This window comes from Engystomops pustulosus, chromosome 7 (assembly GCF_040894005.1).
Source record: "Engystomops pustulosus chromosome 7, aEngPut4.maternal, whole genome shotgun sequence".
In the NCBI taxonomy this organism is placed as follows: domain Eukaryota; kingdom Metazoa; phylum Chordata; class Amphibia; order Anura; family Leptodactylidae; genus Engystomops; species Engystomops pustulosus.
In genome coordinates, this window is record NC_092417.1 from 164,354,346 (window position 1) to 164,374,129 (window position 19,784).

The 19,784-nt window shown below is 45.5% G+C and overlaps 2 protein-coding genes across 3 annotated transcripts in view; both read left to right on the plus strand.

Moving 5' to 3' along the window:
- The first annotated feature begins 410 nt into the window (after positions 1–410).
- On the plus strand, positions 411–7,416 carry LOC140069050 (olfactomedin-like protein 3A). The gene is made up of 3 exons (XM_072114381.1): positions 411–768; positions 4,389–4,677; positions 6,204–7,416. Exons 1-3 carry the CDS (start codon positions 646–648, stop codon positions 6,986–6,988), a joined length of 1,197 nt encoding a protein of 398 aa, XP_071970482.1. The 5' UTR covers positions 411–645; the 3' UTR covers positions 6,989–7,416.
- A 1,849-nt stretch (positions 7,417–9,265) lies between these two features.
- PPFIBP2 (PPFIA binding protein 2) overlaps positions 9,266–19,784 on the plus strand; it is a 142,428-nt gene continuing 131,909 nt past the window's right edge. The window contains exon 1 of one of the 2 annotated variants that reach the window (XM_072118636.1): positions 9,266–9,283. The gene's annotated coding sequence lies outside the window, so the exon portion shown is untranslated. Of the gene's footprint in view, positions 9,284–10,455; positions 10,535–19,784 lie in introns of those variants that run through there. The other variant, XM_072118635.1, reaches the window with a different exon arrangement.

The window sequence follows — 19,784 nt, forward strand, 5'->3', positions numbered from 1 at the left end:
GTCTATCTTCCCTTTATCAGTCCTACTTTTGGATATAATACTGATTTGAAATTTTCTTTGGCACATTTTGGACTTTGGGGCATGAGGAGGAGGGGGGGGGGGGGTCATAGGTACTCTGTGTCAGTCCCACAATTTATTTACCTTCACTTGGATCGAGAATTGGGGTCCTCTGACCGTGGTCCCACCATGTAAGGCTGCTGACCCATTTGAATGTTATCTAGACCTGGTCCAAGAATTGCCAAGAGTCACATGTAATGTACATTTGAAGGGCCCCTTCCCTTCCAGTAGAACATTCTGTATCAAATACAGACCCCGCCACCCCTTGAATTCCAGCCAAGGTCCCTACTATCCAATTCTCGGTATGCCCACCCTGCTGCGCCGAGCCTCGTCCGGGGGCTTGTGTAATATAACTCCCTTTGTATAACTCTTTCTCTACCGCCAATGAAACGCAGTTCAATTATCTTGTAAGTCGGAACATATGGATTTGATCAGAACATTTGGCAGCCGCCAGCACAAGGAATTCAGACTGAGCATTGAAAGCCTTAGGACGGAGGCTGCAGGAAGCTGTTGTGAATCCCAAAGCCCCTCTAAAAGAGCCCAAACGTGATACACCCCACCTCCCGACTGCACTTAAAGGGTCTCAATATGGATTATTTTTCCTTGCAAGTCCTGCCCGTGCTCCTGCTCGTGGCTCACACCATCCCTCAATGTGCGGCTCAGGATGAGAAGATGATACGATACATTGAGAAGCGGCTTTTAGCTATTGAGGTAAGTAACGCCATGTATGTGCCTTTTACTGAACGGAGTGGGAAGGGTGTTTAACCCTTCTTTGGGATCAGATGTGAGGGGTGTTAATAGCAATGTTGGAACAAGCACTATTTACTAAGCACAGTGCCATACACATTATAGTGGCTGTGTTTGGTATTGCAGCTAAGCCCCTTTCGAGTGAATAGGATTGGGTTCCAACCAGGTCATGTAGCTAATAAAGACGACATAGTGACGCTCAATTTTGGATTACTTCCACTGTGATCAGTTGGTGTGCCGGGTGTCAGACTCCCACTGATCCAATATTGATGATAGGTAATCAATGTTTTAATGCCCCCCCCCCAAAAAAACCCATGAAGGCACATTCACTTTATGTTATCACCTATAACTTGCTTTTTGTAGTGGTCCAAGCCCTGGATCAAGTTGTTCCCCTAATGAATGGAGCACCAAGTCGAGGATACACACTGCCACTCCGATCACTGTGTATGGCACTGATGGAAGGAGCGGAGTACAGCGCTCAGCTATCTCCAGCAGCACCAGGGCTCTATGCATGATCTATGCGTGATCAGTGGGGGTCCCATCTCATAGGATAGTGGAAAACGTATTGTGATCTGACAACCCTTTGAAGGGATGTGCCACCTTTCAGATTTAAAGGGGTTGTCCACTTTCAGCAAATAATTGATATTGTTTGTGTATCTAAAAGTTCTATAATTTTTCAATATACTTGCTTGTTGTCATTCTCTGAGATGCTTCATTGTTTTCTTCCTGTGGATATAAACCGTTCACTGGTCATGTGATGTCACACAGGTGCACAGCTCGTTATATATCCCTGGTCATGTGATGTCACACGTAGCTCTGATTAATCTGTGATATAACGAGCCACGCACCTGTGTGACATCACATGACCAGGGATATAACAACCTGTGCATCTGTGTAACATCACATAACCAAGGATATAACAAGCTACGCACCTGTGTGACCTCACATGACCAGGAGTATAATGAGTCATGCACCTGTGTGACATAACATGCCCAGGGATATAACGAGCCGTGCACCTGTGTGACATCACATGACCAGGGATATAACGAGCCGCGCACCTGTGTGACATCACATGACCAGGGATATAATGAGCCGCGCACCTGTGTGACATCACATGACCACAGATATAACGAGCCGTGCACCTGTGTGACATCACATGACCAGAGATATAATGAGCTGCGCACCTGTGTGACATCACATGACCAGGGATATATAACGAGGTGTGCACCTGTGTGACATCACATGACCAGAGATATATAACGAGCCGCACACCTGTGTGACATCACATGACCAGGGATATAACAACCTGTGCACCTGTGTAACATCACATAACCAAGGATATAACAAGCTACGCACCTTTGTGACCTCACATGACCAGGAGTATAATGAGTCGTGCACTTGTGTGACATAACATGCCCAGGGATATAACGAGCCGTGCACCTGTGTGACATCACATGACCAGGGATATAACAAGCCGCGCACCTGTGTGACATCACATGACCAGAGATATAACGAGCCGTGCACCTGTGTGACATCACATGACCAGAGATATAACGAGCTGTGCACCTGTGTGACATCACATGACCAGGGATATAACGAGGTGTGCACCTGTGTGATATCACATGACCAGAGATATATAACGAGCTGCGCACCTGTGTGACATCACATGATCAGGGATATAACAAGCCATGCACCTGTGTGACATAAGGAATTTTTACTTTGTGTTCAAGGCCTAATAGTCAAGGGACCTGTGTACATTACCCCTATCCTGATCTATGGGATGGCTGTAAATAGCCAAGGTCATCCTCCCATAGCGATAAATAGGCTGGTAGTGAATGTGTAAGGAAATGTAGGACCTAATGGGAGTTGCAGTCCAGTACCCCGGCTGTGTAGTCTCTCCATCATGGCTGCTGTCTATCGCTGATCGGTGGGGGTGCGCTGGGTGCAGGGAGCCGTAACCCCATCATCTCCTATGGCTGACTGATCCCAATGAGAGAACATCCACATCTACAACCCGAACCCCCCCTGAATAATCTGACAGGGGGCCACATCTGTATGTAGTTATGGCACATATGGATACCAGGAGACTTGGCTCCGTTATGTGTTGATCCGGTAGATCGTGAGCCTCGCGGGACCCATCTACATGTTAGCGCCGCATAAACAATTAGAAACAAATAAAACAATATTTACCATCCAAACGTTCCACATTCCTGCCCGGAATTCTGCTCCTTATCCTTCCTTCCATGGGTTTTCTGTATTGTCGCTGTTGTTTTCATGCTTAGCTGGTGCTGAGGATCCGCTGAAGACAAGTCGCTGGCGCGGCGCGGCCCAGGAGATTAATTAGACGCGCTTTTAGCACTTTTACACCGCTCTGTCTTAAAGTGTTTCCATCAAATACAGTGTATCTAAAAAAAATAGACACAAACCAAGGCCGGGAAGACATTGCTTTATTATTAGTGTTATTTTATGTTGTTATTTTTTTAACTCTTTGGTTCCCTGATCACGGAATAGATGTGTTCTGTGTCATCGTAAGGAATTATTATATCGCAGATATATTGTATAGGGATAGAAAAACAGATTTTCTATTTCCAAAAATAGCACCAACTCTGTCCATAGGTTGTGAGTGGTACTGCAGCACAGGAAAATTTCCTTTAAAGGGGTTGTCCACTTTTAGCAAATAATTGATATTGTTTGTATGATGAAAAGTGATACCATTTCTTAGTGCACTTTCTGTATCAATTCCACAATGTTTTCTAGATCTTTGACAGTGTCTGTCATGTGATGTCACACAGGTGCACGGCTCGTTACATATATCCCTGGTCATGTGATGTCACACAGGTGCACATTTCGTTATATATCCCTGATCATGTAATGTCACACAGGTACATTGCTCGTTATATCCCTGGTATTGTATTGTCACACAGGTGCACAGCTCGTTATATCCCTGGTCATGTGATGTCACACAGGTGCACAGCTCGTTATACCCCTGGTCATGTAATGTCACACAGGTGCATTGCTGGTTATATATCCCTAATCATGTAATGTCACACAGGTGCTCGGCTCGTTATATCCATAGTCATGTGATGTCACACAGGTGCAAGGCTTGTTATATATCCTTGGTCATGTGATGTCACACAGGTGCACAGTGCGTTATATATCCCTGGTCATGTGATGTCACACAGGTGCATGGCGCGTTAAATCCCTGGTCATGTGATGTCACACGGGTGCATGTCTCATTATATCCCTGGTCATGTGACGTCACACAGGTGCACGGCTCGTTATATCCCTGGTCATGGGATGTGACATAGGTGCATGGCTCATTAAAACACATAATTATGATTACTCTATGTGATATAACGAGCCGTGCACCTGTGTGACATCACGTGACTAGGGATATATAACGACCCCCATTCTCGTGATCTGTGGGGCTCCCATCACTGATATCACACTGATCAGCAAGTGAGACCCTATCCTGTCACAACCCTTTTATCCACCCATCCCAACCTACTGGAATGTGACAACAAGACCTCAGATTCATTGGGATTTTAACCTTCATGTCATTGAATAATGTCATCCTATTTCAGGACCGGCTCTACAAATGTGAACAAGATAATCAGCAATATTTGCAGGAGTTCAAAGAGCTGTCCCATAAACTGGTGTCCCGTCTGGACAATCTCAGCAACCACAAACAAGAAGTGAAGAACGAGATGGAGAGTCTGTGGGCAAGACTGGAGAGAGCCGAATGGGACATTGACTACCTGGAGAGCACTGTGTCCTCAAACACCCATATCGAGGTGGACGAGCACTTGGTGGAGAAGCAGGTGGTGGAGAAGTCAGAGGAGAAGAAAAAATTGAGACTCAATTCAAGTACAAGTGAGTGGGAACTTTACTTGTTGGGAGACTATATAGGCCTAGAAAGTAGAGGCCTCCGAGGTCCTAGTGAAAAATCTGTCCATGGTCCTCAAGCATTAGGTACTTAGAATACTTCTACCATCTTCTGTGGTGGTAGAGGGAACTTTCAACCCTCTAAGATACCAGCAGTGTCTGGTAGTACTGGTTCTACTGCCAAAAGTTGAGAAGGAAAAAATTGTGATTGACATCCTACATTATAGAAGGACATGGCATAAAGAAAATCGTGAAACCAAAGGAGTGCCTACCATAGAGTCCTACATTTGAGCATGACCAGAACGTTTAGTTTCAGAACCTTGAAGAGACCAGGTTAGCCACTGTTTGCTAATACTTATTAGTGGAGTTTCGTAGGACATACAGAGGTTCACAAAAGACATTGGAAGGGGATTGAGTAGGTTCCCCTGACCATAAAGGCTTTAAGTTGAGTTAAGGAGGACCTAAAGAGGTTCACACAGGCATCTGGATGGGGAGTGAGAGGTTAACCTGATCTTAAAGAACTTTAATTGAGTTAAGGAGGACCTACAAAGGTTCACACAAGCCACTGGAAGGGGATCGAGTAGCTACCCAAAACATAATGGCTCTTAGTTGAGTTAAGGAGGACCTACAGAGGTTCACATAAGCCATAGGAAGGGGACTAAGTAGGTTCCCCAAATCGTAAAGGCCTTTAGAGGAGTTAAAGGGAACCTACCACCACGATTCTACCTATAAAGGTAGATCGGGTGGTAGGTGGATGTAAGGGACGTGAGGATAGCTCTTTTTAGAGCTAATCCTCACGTCCCGCTAACTTTTACTAAACTTTATTCCCTTAATATGTAAATTTAGTTATGCGGCTACTGGGGCGTGGAGTAGCCGGGCACGAGGCTACACAGAGCGGCTACTCCACGCCCCAGTAGCCACGTTACTCCTCCTACCCTGTGTGTGCGGCACGCAGCATCCGACAATCCGGAGTTCTCCGCATGCGCAGTAGCTCCGGCCTCGGAGCTGTGGCTGCTCAGCCGCGGACCTGCGTGCTGCGCATGCGCAGAACGCCAGCATGTCGGGCGAGGGCGCACAGCTACGAGGAGCTGCACGCCGAACACACAGGGTAGGAGGAGTAACGTGGCTACTGGGGCGTGGAGTAGCCGCTCTGTGTAGCCTCGTGCCCGGCTACTCCACGCCCCAGTAGCCGCATAAGTAAATTTACATATTAAGGGAATAAAGTTTAGTAAAAGTTAGCGGGGACGTGAGGATTAGCTCTAAAAAGAGCTATCCTCACGTCCCTTACATCCACCTACCACCCGATCTACCTTTATAGGTAGAATCGTGGTGGTAGGTGCCCTTTAAGGAGGACCTACAGCGGTTTGCACAAGCCACTGGAAAGGGTAGGAGTAGCTTTCCCAGATTGTAAAGGCTTTTAGCATTGGAAGGGGAGTGAAAGCTTCACCCACCAAGGGCTTGAACTAAGTTATGTTTACCCTTTACAATATTATATTATAATTTTCATATTTCAGGCTGTACGACAATGTTATCTCAAATCAAATCTCAGAAGACGGTGAAGAAGGCTGGAGGTGCCATTGGCGCCTGGATGAAGAATACTGGAGACAACGTGGACAACATCTACTTCTTTGCCGAGTCCAGTAACAACGTTCTTCTAGAATTTGCAAACATGGAAGAATTCACGAGCCGGGACTATCTTAAAAAAGCTGAAAATATAAACCTACCTTTCTCCTGGCAGGGCACAGGTCTCCACGTCTATAACGACTATGTCTTTTTCCATAGAAACAGTACAGTCAATGAAATTATGAAGTACAACATCATGACCAATGGTACCCAGTCCATGACCATAGAAGGTGCCGGACACGTCCCACCGTATGAGCTTTCACCGTACACAAAAATCGATCTGGCTAAGGATGAACAAGGTCTGTGGGCCATTTATGCAGATTCCACCAATGGAGGGAACATTGTACTTACCAAGATAGACCACAACAAAATGGTGGCTGAAGACACGTGGAACACCACCTGCACCAGGACTAACGCAGAGGCCGCATTCGTCATCTGTGGGACACTCTATGTCATGTATAATAGTCCGAGTGGGGGCAGGTCTCACATCGACTGCGTCTACGACACCTCAGATCTCATCGATGGTCATGAAACCCCCACCCTCTACTTCCCAAAGAGATACAGCAGCCATTCCTCCGTGCACTACAACCCAATGGACCAGAATCTCTACGCTTGGGATGACGGCTACCAGATTGTCTACAGATTTGAATCTAAGAAGAAACTGGAACAGATATAAAAAAGTGTTGCAAATTTTAACTCCATCCAGCCTCAAAATTAGCTGCAAAAACAACAGTTTGCATCAAAATCCTCATTACAAAAGAATATTACAAGTATAATATAATAGTAATGTAATAGATTATAGCTGGGCCATCATCAATCGTGATAAACCAGGGACACTACTCATAGATCCAGGTGCAGTGACTGTGGTCATCTTCTTATATTTGACATCCATGGACTCTTTCATTCTAAAATCAACTTTAAAAATTACCCTGGGGGTGTTACCAGATCCCCTCCGTGCTGTTGCTTCAAAGGCTGTTACACAGTGCAGGAGCACTTCCCCCTCTCACAGTGTGAGATTACTTCAGAGGGAGTGGCAGAGAGAGTGGGGAAGGGAAGGCAGTGTAACAGCCTGTGAAGCTACATCACAGAGGGGCTCTGTTAACACCCCAGCATAATTTTAAAAGTTGATTTTAGAAGGAAGGAGGCCCTAGATAACAAATATAAGAAGATTACCACAGTCACGGTGCCTGGATCTATGATACCAATAATATCATATAACCACAGATTACAGATGATCACTTGGGGTCCCAGCAGTTGAACAACTTTGTCAAGTTCATAACAAGATTTTTACTGTGAGATCACACCAGGCTTGTGGTTCTGTGTTCTACAGAACTGGAGATACAGAAAGACAGGAATTTCTATCTGAAGCTGCCATTTTCAGCCATGTCTTTATTGTCATGCCTGTATGTCTGGTTCTGCAGCAAACAAACAACAAGCCTGATTCTTATCTTTGCTATGACACCAGCAGCATATTTCTAGGTGCTATAGAACAGAAGATAGGGGCATTGTCCAGCCTCTAAATTTGACTCATCTCAGATAAAATCTGACTCTTCTATGCTCATTTGGATATGACACTGGAGGTGAATTTTTATAGGTATGAGGTGAGGTTGAGGTTTCACATGAAAGAGGAAATTCTAGAAAGGACATTATATCTTCTACCTGAGGGGGTTGGTAAGTAAATGGTGTAAATTCTGATGACAGGTTCCCTTTAACTAGTATTTAAAGGTTTTGTGGGAATCCTGGACTCACGCTGGTTTCCCGTTCTTCTCTATTGCTGCCAGCCTATTAGTGGCCTCACTGGTGCTTGGAGAGGTCACTTGTGACGCAGAATCAGTGACATCCATGACCCCCTGCACTTCTGACCCCACCAGAAATGTGGAAGAACAGAAGTCCACTGCAATTCTGGAATTAAGAGCCACAGTATTTATGCCCCATAGCAAGGGGGGTTTCCAGGATTCCCACAAAACCCTTTTGAATTGGTTCTACCAAGATTGGGGATAACAATGTTATTGGTGGGGATCTCACTGCTGGGACTCCCTGATCTTCGATAACGTTCATGAGCGCTGTGCTCAGCAATTTTCATGGCTCCTCTTTCTAGGATTACATCCTAATAAGCTATTGTTATATATATTGGGTTCGCTGTGCCATGTACGGTAAAGATGCTGCTACCCCTTTATTGGGCTGGTGATGGGCATTTTGAAGGTATGTTAAGTTTATCAGTGAATCCTGAATCCTGATCCTGAATATGGTGATTGTCTGTTTCATCTATTTGCTCAACATAACAAACAAAATATATATGTAAGTGTAAAAAGTTCCCCAGAGATGAACAAATACACTACAAAACATTATAAAAGCTGATTTTTGCTCATTTTTTGTCAACTGTATTTCCAATACTAACCACAAGGTGGCGCAAAGACCAAAGCAATCCCTCATAAAGTTATAACATGCACAGACAGTAGGTCTGTGGGGGGGGGGGGGGTCACTTACTTTATTTTTGGGCAAAATGATGAATTGTGATTAAATATATTACATTTTTTTATATTGTACCTATACATGTAACATATTTATTATTCAATCTAACATGTAAATAAGATTAGAATATAATCTTTTAATGTGCTGTATTCCCTTTAAGTTAGAAAAATGTCCCTTTAAGGACGGACGAAAAAGCGCTCTGTAAAGGTGGAAATCCACATTGAATGTCAAAGTTATCAAAGGCGCCTTGCTTTGGCAGGTTTCCATCCCCCTGTTGAGATCCTACAGACGAGTGTGCGTGTGTCTGGAGGAGTATGAGGGAATAACTGTCCACCGAATGGCAAATAACCACTAATAAAGATGTACTGCCACTTTAAGGAACAGTCCATTTTACAGGCAGTAGCATTGTGTACACAGAAGGAGCTGCTGACCTTGTAACAAGAAGCTGACCTTCTCAGGGGTTACTTAAAACCGCATGACCTACATAACTCGCTGCTGGGTAAGTACATGCACTCCTTTCATTTAGAACATGCAGCTCCCTGCCGTTAACATAAAGAATCAGCAACTTTATGTAACTAGTTGCATCATTGTACCCCGCCACTGTCATATCACAGATTCATGTATGGACTTATTGAGTAAATTGACATCTGGGCGTGTCCTTGCACAGTCTCAGATTGCCCAATCAGTGCTGTGCAAAGAACACAAATAATCCTGGAAGCACCTGGTTGTCACATTATTAATCCATTTCCAGGAGGAATAACAGAGGAATCAAAAGAGTTGAAAGGATAAAAAAACAGTCAGGATTAAGTAGTATCTTAAAGGGAGCGTCCCAAAATCAATGCTCAACAAGGGGGTCCCCCACCCCCACTATAGCTGTATCAGCATGTGTAATTCCACACCATTAAAAGTCTATAGGACTGATGGATACAGCGTGTGACCACCTTTAAAGGGATTGTCCAGCGTTTGAAAACATGGCTTCCTCAAAAAAAAAAACAGCGCCACTCCTGAATATAGGTAGTGTGTGGTATTGCAGCTCAGCAATATTCTTCTCTATACAGCTGAGCTGCAATACCGATACCAACCATGGTCAGGAGTGGTGCTGGTTTTGCAAGGCAGCAGCCATGTTTTTCAATCTTATTCAGTGGTTATAAGAATGAGGGTTTTGTGTACACGGGTGGATTTGATATTTCTCAGGACCCAAGCAAAGTTATGCCTTGGGGCTGTTAAAGGGGATGAAAACATGTGGCGCTAATTTTTAACAAAAACAGCGCCACACATGACTATGGTTAGTGCTGGTATTGCAGCTCAGCGGTATAGAGGTGAATGGAGCTAGGCTGCAGTACCACAAACCACCACTGGTCAGGAGTGGAGCTGCTTTTTGGAAGAAACCAGCCATGTTTTACACACCCCAGAAAATCCCTTTAATAAAAATCTGCCACATTTAACTTAATATCCACATGGCACTTTTTTCCCAGAGTTTATGAATAAGGTTTTTGAAATTATCATCCACATAACCCCAGAGTGTAGAGAATAATAGCAGCTACAATCCAGAGTGTGTGAACCTGACCCTAATACAATGACTTCCTTCTGTCTGAGTTGGACATCTGACAAGAGCGCCCCCACTGGCAGATGAGAGGAGGTGCATTTGAATATCAGAAGCCAACATGAGGGCAGGACTGGGACACTGGAGAAGGGAGTGAGAGGCAGGTGAGGGGCTCCTGTATCTGGCGCCTGCATTGTGACGTCACAGGTAAGTTCCCTCATGGAACTCTGACAAGCTGAACGTTCTAACCGGATGTCACGTGATCCCACTGATACATTGTAACTGCTGTGCAGGCAGGTGCCTCTCACTACGGACCAGCAGAGGCTTTTATATGAGGGGTTTTACCATTACGAATAGGATCTAGGATAGGATTGTCAGCTCTGCTTTCTGATATTAGTTTGTGACTGGAAGTTTTGGGCAAAATGTTGCAGGTAATAAAATATTGGGGTCCCAGAGCGAAAAGCCAATGGACCCCATTATAGTTAGAGTTATTGGTGTAGGTCGTTTGAATGGATTTATTAAGAGTACAGGAGCAAATTGATGTGTATTGCAGTTTAGGGATAATGCACATAGTGATGTCACAGTACAGGGATAATGCACATAGTGATGTCACAGTACAGGGATAATACACACAGTGATGTCACAGTACAGGGATAATACACACAGTGATGTCACAGTACAGAGATAATACACACAGTGATGTCACAGTACAGAGATAATACACACAGTGATGTCACAGTACAGGGATAATACACACAGTGATGTCACAGTACAGGGATAATACACACAGTGATGTCACAGTACAGGGATAATACACACAGTGATGTCACAGTACAGGGATAATACACACAGTGATGTCACAGTATAGAGATAATACACACAGTGATGTCCCGGCACAGGGATAATACACACAGTGATGTCACAGTACAGGGATAATACTCAGTGATGTCACAGTATAGAGATAATACACACAGTGATGTCCCGGCACAGGGATAATACACACAGTGATGTCACAGTGCAGGGATAATACACACAGTGATGTCACAGTACAGGGATAATACACACAGTTATGTCACAGTACAGGGATAATACACACAGTGATGTCACAGTACAGGGATAATACACACAGTGATGTCCCGGCACAGGGATAATACACACAGTGATGTCACAGTACAGGGATAATACACACAGTTATGTCACAGTACAGGGATAATACACACAGTGATGTCACAGTACAGGGATAATACACACAGTGATGTCACAGTACAGGGATAATACACACAGTGATGTCACAGTACAGGGATAATACACACAGTGATGTCACAGTACAAGGACAAAACACACAGTGATGTCACAGTAAATACATTTGTAATTCACGAATTATCCAAAATGTGTCACATGGAAAAATGAGTAAAAAGATGCACAATGGTATCACACACATAACATCACAAGCAGCGGACCTCTGGTTCTTCATACAGAACTGCCCTTTTACTTCTCCCTGGTGCAGATGTATAAATAATTCCTGTGCGACACGTGAGATACAGCGACAGCTCACAGACAGACCGGGGCAGACATGTGCTGACATCATGGCCGCCGTGCTGACTGACAGGCAGGTAATGGCAGATCAGAGGCCTCTCCAGTGCAGCACAGGGACGTGTAGTGACAGGTCACAGGCTCGGTGGGACATTGAGCGGTGACACCTAGTTATACCGTATGACAAACACAGTGATATCGCGGCGTACGTGAAAAAATCCACCGCCATCTGTGGAAATATAACACCGCCTCCTTGTTACAATACTCTGGATGGAGATAAGAGGAGCCTGGTAGTAGCTGATGAGTGACAGGCAGCCGCTCAGCCTTGGATATACAGTATACGGTATCTTCCTCTCATACTGTGATAGTCAGGGAATGTCTCCCAAGTGCCCAAAATAATAGTTCAAGGGCAGCTGATAATATGCTAATGGAAGATCGTGAATAAAATGCCAGAGTTTAAGTAGAGACTGACAGAGACTATAAAATGAATACAGGCGGTCCCCTACTTAAGGACACCCGACTTACAGACAACCCATAGTTACAGACGGACCCCTCTGCCCCCTGTGACCTCTCTGGATGTTACTATAGTCCCAGGCTGCAATGATCAGCTGTAAGGTGTCTGTAATGAAGCTTTACTGATAATCCTTGGTCCCATTACAGCCAAAAACTTTGAAACTGCAAAAAAAAAAAAAAATGTCTAGAACTACAATTATAAAATCGACAGTTTCGACTTACATACAAATTCAACTTAGGCCCGTTCCCCACTTGCGAGTGTGATGCGATGAACTCGCATCACACTCGCAACGCAAGCTGCCGGGAACGCACGGCCTGAACGCTGCACCGCGGGAGTGAACTCAGCATGTCAGTTCACTCCCGCGGGGCAGCGTTCAGGCCGTGCGTTCCCGGCAGCTTGCGTTGCGAGTGTGATGCGAGTTCATCGCATCACACTCGCAAGTGGGGAACGGGCCTTAAGAACAAACCTATGGAACCTATCTTGTACGTAACCCGGGGACCACCTGTATTCTGGGCACTGAAATATAAGCAGTGGCGCCCCTCCCCTCCAGACAACAGATAATTGTGTGACCTCTGCGTCCAGCGTAGGCAGCGACTGTCCCACCGATGAGTGAAAAGTGAAACATTAGACTTATGTACAGCCAGGGCTCCTTCTTTTTCTGTCTCTCCTCTCTAGTTGCCAACTATTAGGGATTAGTCTTGGCTATTAAGGATCAGCAGCAGTTATGTTAATTGTAAAGCATGAGCAGTGACGCAAAGACAAGTCTCAGTTTCCCAACGAGGGGGTCGTTCCATTAGGACAGTCTATGACTATTTGCAACGACCGGGTTTTAGAAACCCGCTTTCTATTAGCAAAGAGTTTTGGAGGACTCAAGAGATTAGGAACAGTGTAATATCAGTGTTTCTCCAGCAGAGGCCACTGTTAGAAAAATGTATGACTTGCTGTGATGAGTTGCAGACCTGTAGCGATCAATCGATCAGGAATCGATAACTCCTTTAAGTACCTAAATGGTTAAAACATATCTTACCATTCAACTTACAGTATCTTTATATGTATAGCGCCAAATTTTGCAGAGCTTTACAAATCATAGGGAACATATACAAATATAATATTACATTACAGAGTGCAAACAGTCATATGGAAAACTAGGAGTGAGGGTCCTGATCACAAGAGCTTACAGTCTATGAGGATGAGGGGGTGACACAAGAGCTTACAGTCTATGAGGATGAGGGGGTGACACAGGAGCTTACAGTCTATGAGGATGAGGGGGTGACACAGGAGCTTACAGTCTATGAGGATGAGGGGGTGACACAAGAGCTTACAGTCTATGAGGATGAGGAGAGTGACACAAGAGCTTACAGTCTATAAGGATGAGGGGGTGACACAAGAGCTTACAGTCTATGAGGATGAGGGGGTGACATAAGAGCTTACAGTCTATGAGGATGAGGGGGTGACACAAGAGCTTACAGTCTATGAGGATGAGGGGGTGACACAAGAGCTTACAGTCTATGAGGATGAGGGGGTGACATAAGAGCTTACAGTCTATGAGGATGAATGGGGTGACACAAGAGCTTACAGTCTATGAGGATGAGGGGACACAAGAGCTTACAGTCTATGAGGATGAGGGGGTGACACAAGAGCTTACAGTCTATGAGGATGAGGGGGTGACACCAGAGCTTACAGTCTATGAGGATGAGGCGGTGACACAAGAGCTTACAGTCTATGAGGATGAGGGGGTGACACAAGAGCTTACAGTCTATGAGGATGAGGAGAGTGACACAAGAGCTTACAGTCTATGAGGATGAGGGGGTGACACGAGCTTACAGTCTATGAGGATGAGGGGGTGACATAAGAGCTTACAGTCTATGAGGATGAGTGGGTGACACAAGAGCTTACAGTCTATGAGAATGAGGGGGGTGACATAAGAGCTTACAGTCTATGAGGATGAATGGGGTGACACAAGAGCTTAGAGTCTATGAGGATGAGGGGGTGACACAAGAGCTTACAGTCTATGAGGATGAGGGGTTGACACAAGAGCTTACAGTCTATGAGGATGAGGGGGTGACACAAGAGCTTACAATCTATGAGGATGAGGGGGTGACAAGAGCTTAAAGTCTATGAGGATGAGTGGGTGACACAAGAGCTTACAGTCTATGAGGATGAGGAGGTGACACAAGAGCTTACAGTCTATGAGGATGGGGGGGGGGATGACACAAGAGCTTACAGTCTATGAGGATGAGGGGGTGACACAAGAGCTTACAGTCTATGAGGATGAGGGGGTGACACAAGAGCTTACAGTCTATGAGAATGAGGAGGTGACACAAGAGCTTACAGTCTATGAGGATGAGGAGGTGACAAAAGAGCTTACAGTCTATGAGGATGAGTGGGTGACACAAGAGCTTACAGTCTATGAGAATGAGGGGGGTGACATAAGAGCTTACAGTCTATGAGGATGAGGGGTGACACAAGAGCTTAGAGTCTATGAGGATGAGGGGGTGACACAAGAGCTTAGAGTCTATGTGGATGAGGGGGTGACACAAGAGCTTACAGTCTATGAGGATGAGGAGGTGACAAAAGAGCTTACAGTCTATGAGGATGAGGGGGTGACACAAGAGCTTACAGTCTATGAGAATGAGGGGGGTGACATAAGAGCTTACAGTCTATGAGGATGGGGGGGGGGGGATGACACAAGAGCTTACAGTCTATGAGGATGAGTGGGTGACACAAGAGCTTACAGTCTATGAGAATGAGGAGGTGACACAAGAGCTTACAGTCTATGAGGATGAGGAGGTGACAAAAGAGCTTACAGTCTATGAGGATGAGTGGGTGACACAAGAGCTTACAGTCTATGAGAATGAGGGGGGTGACATAAGAGCTTACAGTCTATGAGGATGAGGGGTGACACAAGAGCTTAGAGTCTATGAGGATGAGGGGGTGACACAAGAGCTTACAGTCTATGAGGATGAGGGGGTGACACAAGAGCTTACAGTCTATGAGGATGAGGGGGTGACACAAGAGCTTACAGTCTATGAGGATGAGGGGGTGACACAAGAGCTTACAATCTATGAGGATGAGGGGGTGACACAAGAGCTTACAGTCTATGAGGATGAGGGGGTGACAAGAGCTTAAAGTCTATGAGGATGAGTGGGTGACACAAGAGCTTACAGTCTATGAGGATGAGGAGGTGACACAAGAGCTTACAGTCTATGAGGATGGGGGGGGGGATGACACAAGAGCTTACAGTCTATGAGGATGAGGGGGTGACACAAGAGCTTACAGTCTATAAGGATGAGGGGGAGACACAAGAGCTTACAGTCTATGAGGATGAAGGGGGTGACACAAGAGCTTACATGAGGGGGATGAAGGGGATGAGGGGGTGACACAAGAGCTTACAGTCTATGAGGATGGGGGGTTGACACAATAGCTTACAGGCTATGAGGATAAGGGGTGACATGAGCGCACAGTCTATGAGGATGAGGGGGTGACACAAGAGCTTACAGTCTATGAGGATGAGGGGGTGACACAAGAGCTTACAGTCTATGAGGATGAGAGGATGACACAAGAGCTTACAGTCTATGAGGATGAGGGGGTGACACAAGAGCTTACAGTCTATGAGGATGAGAGGGTGACACAAGAGCTTACAGTCTATGAGGATGAGGGGGACACAAGAGCTTACAGTCTATGAGGATGAGGGGGTGACACAAGAGCTTACAGTCTATGAGGATGAGGGGGTGACACAAGAGCTTACAGTCTATGAGGATGAGAGGGTGACACAAGAGCTTACAGTCTATGAGGATGAGAGGGGGACACAAGAGCTTACAGTCTATGAGGATGAGAGGGGGACACAAGAGCTTACAGTCTATGAGGATGAGGGGGGTGACACAAGAGCTTACAGTCTATGAGGATGAGGGGGTGACACAAGCGCTTATGTTCTATGAGGATTAGGGGGGTGACACAAGAGCTTACAGTCTATGAGGATGAGGGGGTGACACAAGAGCTTACAGTCTATGAATAACACTGTATGTGATTTGTGACTCACAGCTCCTGCTTCCTCTTGCATAGACTTCTATGTACTCAAACATCAGATCGCAGTTATCCAATTCCCTAGAAGTCTATGGAGAGGCACCAGTGAGTCCTAGCAGCTAGGTCTGCCCCCACCAGTTGAAATAGGATTGCAGATTTGCACTAGACTGGACTCCTATCTTCTGAAATTTATTGAAAGATAAGATTAGTTTAAGAAATACTAAATCGTATGTGTGTGAGATCTCATGTGCGTAATCTCAAGGTCAGTGAGGTTCAACTCTGCTAGACCCCCGCGGCTCTGAATTATAGGCCACGTCTATTGAGGACTAGTCACCACGACCTTTACCAGATCAAGGGTGAATCCTACAGGAGGAAACAAGTACCTACCTCACTCTGGTGCCAGTTATAGGTCATGCGTGGCCCTAAGGCTAGGGATTAGAATAGATCAGATATTGCCAGTTTTCAACAATAGGGTCATGAATAAAACATGTCGCTGAGATAAACCGGCGCAGGGCGTTACTGCAGTCATCCTCTAAAGGGCAATGTCTGGCGATCAAGAACCTGCCGCTGTTTATGTCTAGATAAAGGGGGAAGATAACAATGGTTTAAGTTCTATTAAATTCTAGAGAGTTGGTGATAAGCTTTGTACACATGGAGTCCCAAAAGTTCTGTAGACATGGGAAATTCTTGTGCCTACAGGTAGTAAAGGAAGTTTCTTAAAAGTTGTAAATGAGAACTGAACTGCAGTACTTGGGTATGGCCACTACACAGTGGGAGCCGCCATCATGTAGTACTGGTGCTAGAGGGAACTAAGAACATCTGATCGGTGGTCCCACAGAGAGTAGAGTCACCTACTACGGTCACTTTCATCGGAATCCAGTAAGGTCTAAGGGAGGAACCCACACACACATGGGGTCCCACGATAGTAGGGTCAGTCACCGTCATCTAGGAGCTCATCCCCTGCACCCACAAGGGTCACTTTCATAGGAATCAGGTAAAGGTCTAAGGGAGTAACCCACACAAACATGGAGTCCCATGGATATTAGGGTCAGTCTCTTCCATCTAAGAGCTCATCCCCTGCACCCACTACGGTCACTTTTGTTGGAATCCAGTTTAGGTCTAGGGGAGGAACCCACACAAACATGGGGTCCCACAGATAGCAGGGTCAGTCTCTGCCATCTAGGAGCTCATCCCCTGCACCCACTAGGGTCACTTTCATAGGAATCAGGTAAAGGTCTAACGGAGGAACCCACACAATCAACGATCAACGCGTTTCGGCTGTTAAGCCTTAATCATGATCACGATTAAGGCTTAACAGCCGAAACACGTTGATTGTTTCTCTTCATCATACCTGTACCTGTTTTTACTGAAGCACGAATAAAGAATTATTTAAGACCTCTTGGATTACTGCGCTGGAATCCATTTCCCAAAGATAGTAGGGTCAGTCTCTGCCATCTAGGAGCTCATGCCATACACCTATTAAGGTCACTTTCATAGGAATCCAGTTTAGGTCTAAGGGAGGAACCTACACAAGTATGGGGTCCCATGGATAGTAGGGTCAGTCACTGCCTTCTAGGAGCTCATCCTCTGCATCCTCTACGGTCACTTTTGTAGGAATCCAGTTTAGGTCCAAGGGAGGAACCTACACAAACATGGGGTCCCATGGATAGTAGGGTCAGTCATCTAGGAGCTCATGCCATACACCCACTAGGGTCATTTTCATAGGAATCCAGTATAGATCTAAGGGAGGAACCCACTCAAAAATGGGGAGAAGATACAAACGTGACAATTGGATGCTTCATCCTCTGCTCTTCCACTTCTTATCTTCTGCCTCTGTTGGATCAGATGTGGTTCTCCTAATCTACCTCCATGGGCAACCTGACCCTAAAGATATTATACTGCATGATGAACTATTTAAAGGGGAATCCTCTTCGTTCTATCTCCTGAGCCTGAAAATTGTTGATGCATCTTCCAAAAAAAAAAAAATTCTAAACTTCACATGTGAGATTCGCGTTCTACCTGTATTTCCCAACATTTTCAAACCCATTCACGGACAATTCAGTGAGGAACTTTCCCCAAACACCCACTTTTATGTAAATTTTTGCAACCCCCACCCACTTCTTAATTTCTCTATTAAGAGGCGTCAGCACACATAAATCTGTCCACAAGTAACGTTACCGCTCCGGGTTATGCACTTTTATATGTGACAGTAGCCAGAACGTTCTGCGAGACACCTGATGCCTCTTAATGACTCTCCTTAAATACACGGGATAAAGGAATTCGTGGAAAGGAAATGCGGAGAGATTTTGGCTAAACTTGTGCTCCGTCAACAGTTCCTGTGCATCAAAATAAACCACAGAGAAAGATAAATCTAATTATATCCATGAAGCAAAGTACAAGCTGGTACAAATCTCAGACATGAAGTAAAGGGGATGTCTCGTGAGGATAGCTTGGGTCTAAACTTATAGGGGCACATTTACTTACCCGTCCCATTGCGTCCGCCGATCCGGAATGTCCGCCGAGGATTCGGAGCTGCCGCGATTCACTTACAGCGTGCCCTTCCCCGCTCAGGTCCGCCGGAGTTCACCATCTTCTTCCCGGTGTATGTGAGAGCTGATCTTACGACACAATCTGAATCAGTCGGGTTGTCCGACGGCCACGCCCCCCGATTTGTGTCGCATGAAAGCCAGCACCGATCCACCAAAATCCGATCTCGTGTACCAAAAACCCCTGTGCAAATCGGAAATATTCGGGAAACCCGACGGAAATGCGTCCGACGGACCCTCAGTAAATGTGCCCCAGAGTGTTCGAGATGGAAGGTCCTGGCAGGGCTCTACCTCGAAATCTCCAGCACCTTGATTGTTAACATCCCCTTTAATTACTCCAGCTATGAATAATGTATTCACGTGGCAGAACGTCAGCGCAGATGCAGCTGCGTCGTGTAAGCTCCGTTGTTGTGTTTCGCTCCGCTGTGACATTTAGGCTCTAAAAATAAACCAGTAACTGTAATCCCTCTCTTCTTACTGGTTTGGGACAGCGGCCAGAGCCTTACACCAGTATTGTCACTCAGTGTATACAGTATATACCACAGGTTCTCTTCTCTGCAGGGAAGGCAGGATCTTCTATTAGCATGTACATGATATGCATCTATACAGTTCTTAGGAAGATCCCTTTAATTCTATGACAATACTGTATGAGGAGCTGAGCTGTCATCCCTCACACTGCAGCTCTTTGTTTTCTGAGTAACACAGCTGTGCCCCAGATAATACGGGTATTGTGGGTCCATGATGGACATAGGGACCTCACATCCAGTAGTGGATTATAATACAGGCAGTTTGGGTGGTAGCCTGAGGCACAAGACTTCTGTGGGACCCATGGACACCCAAA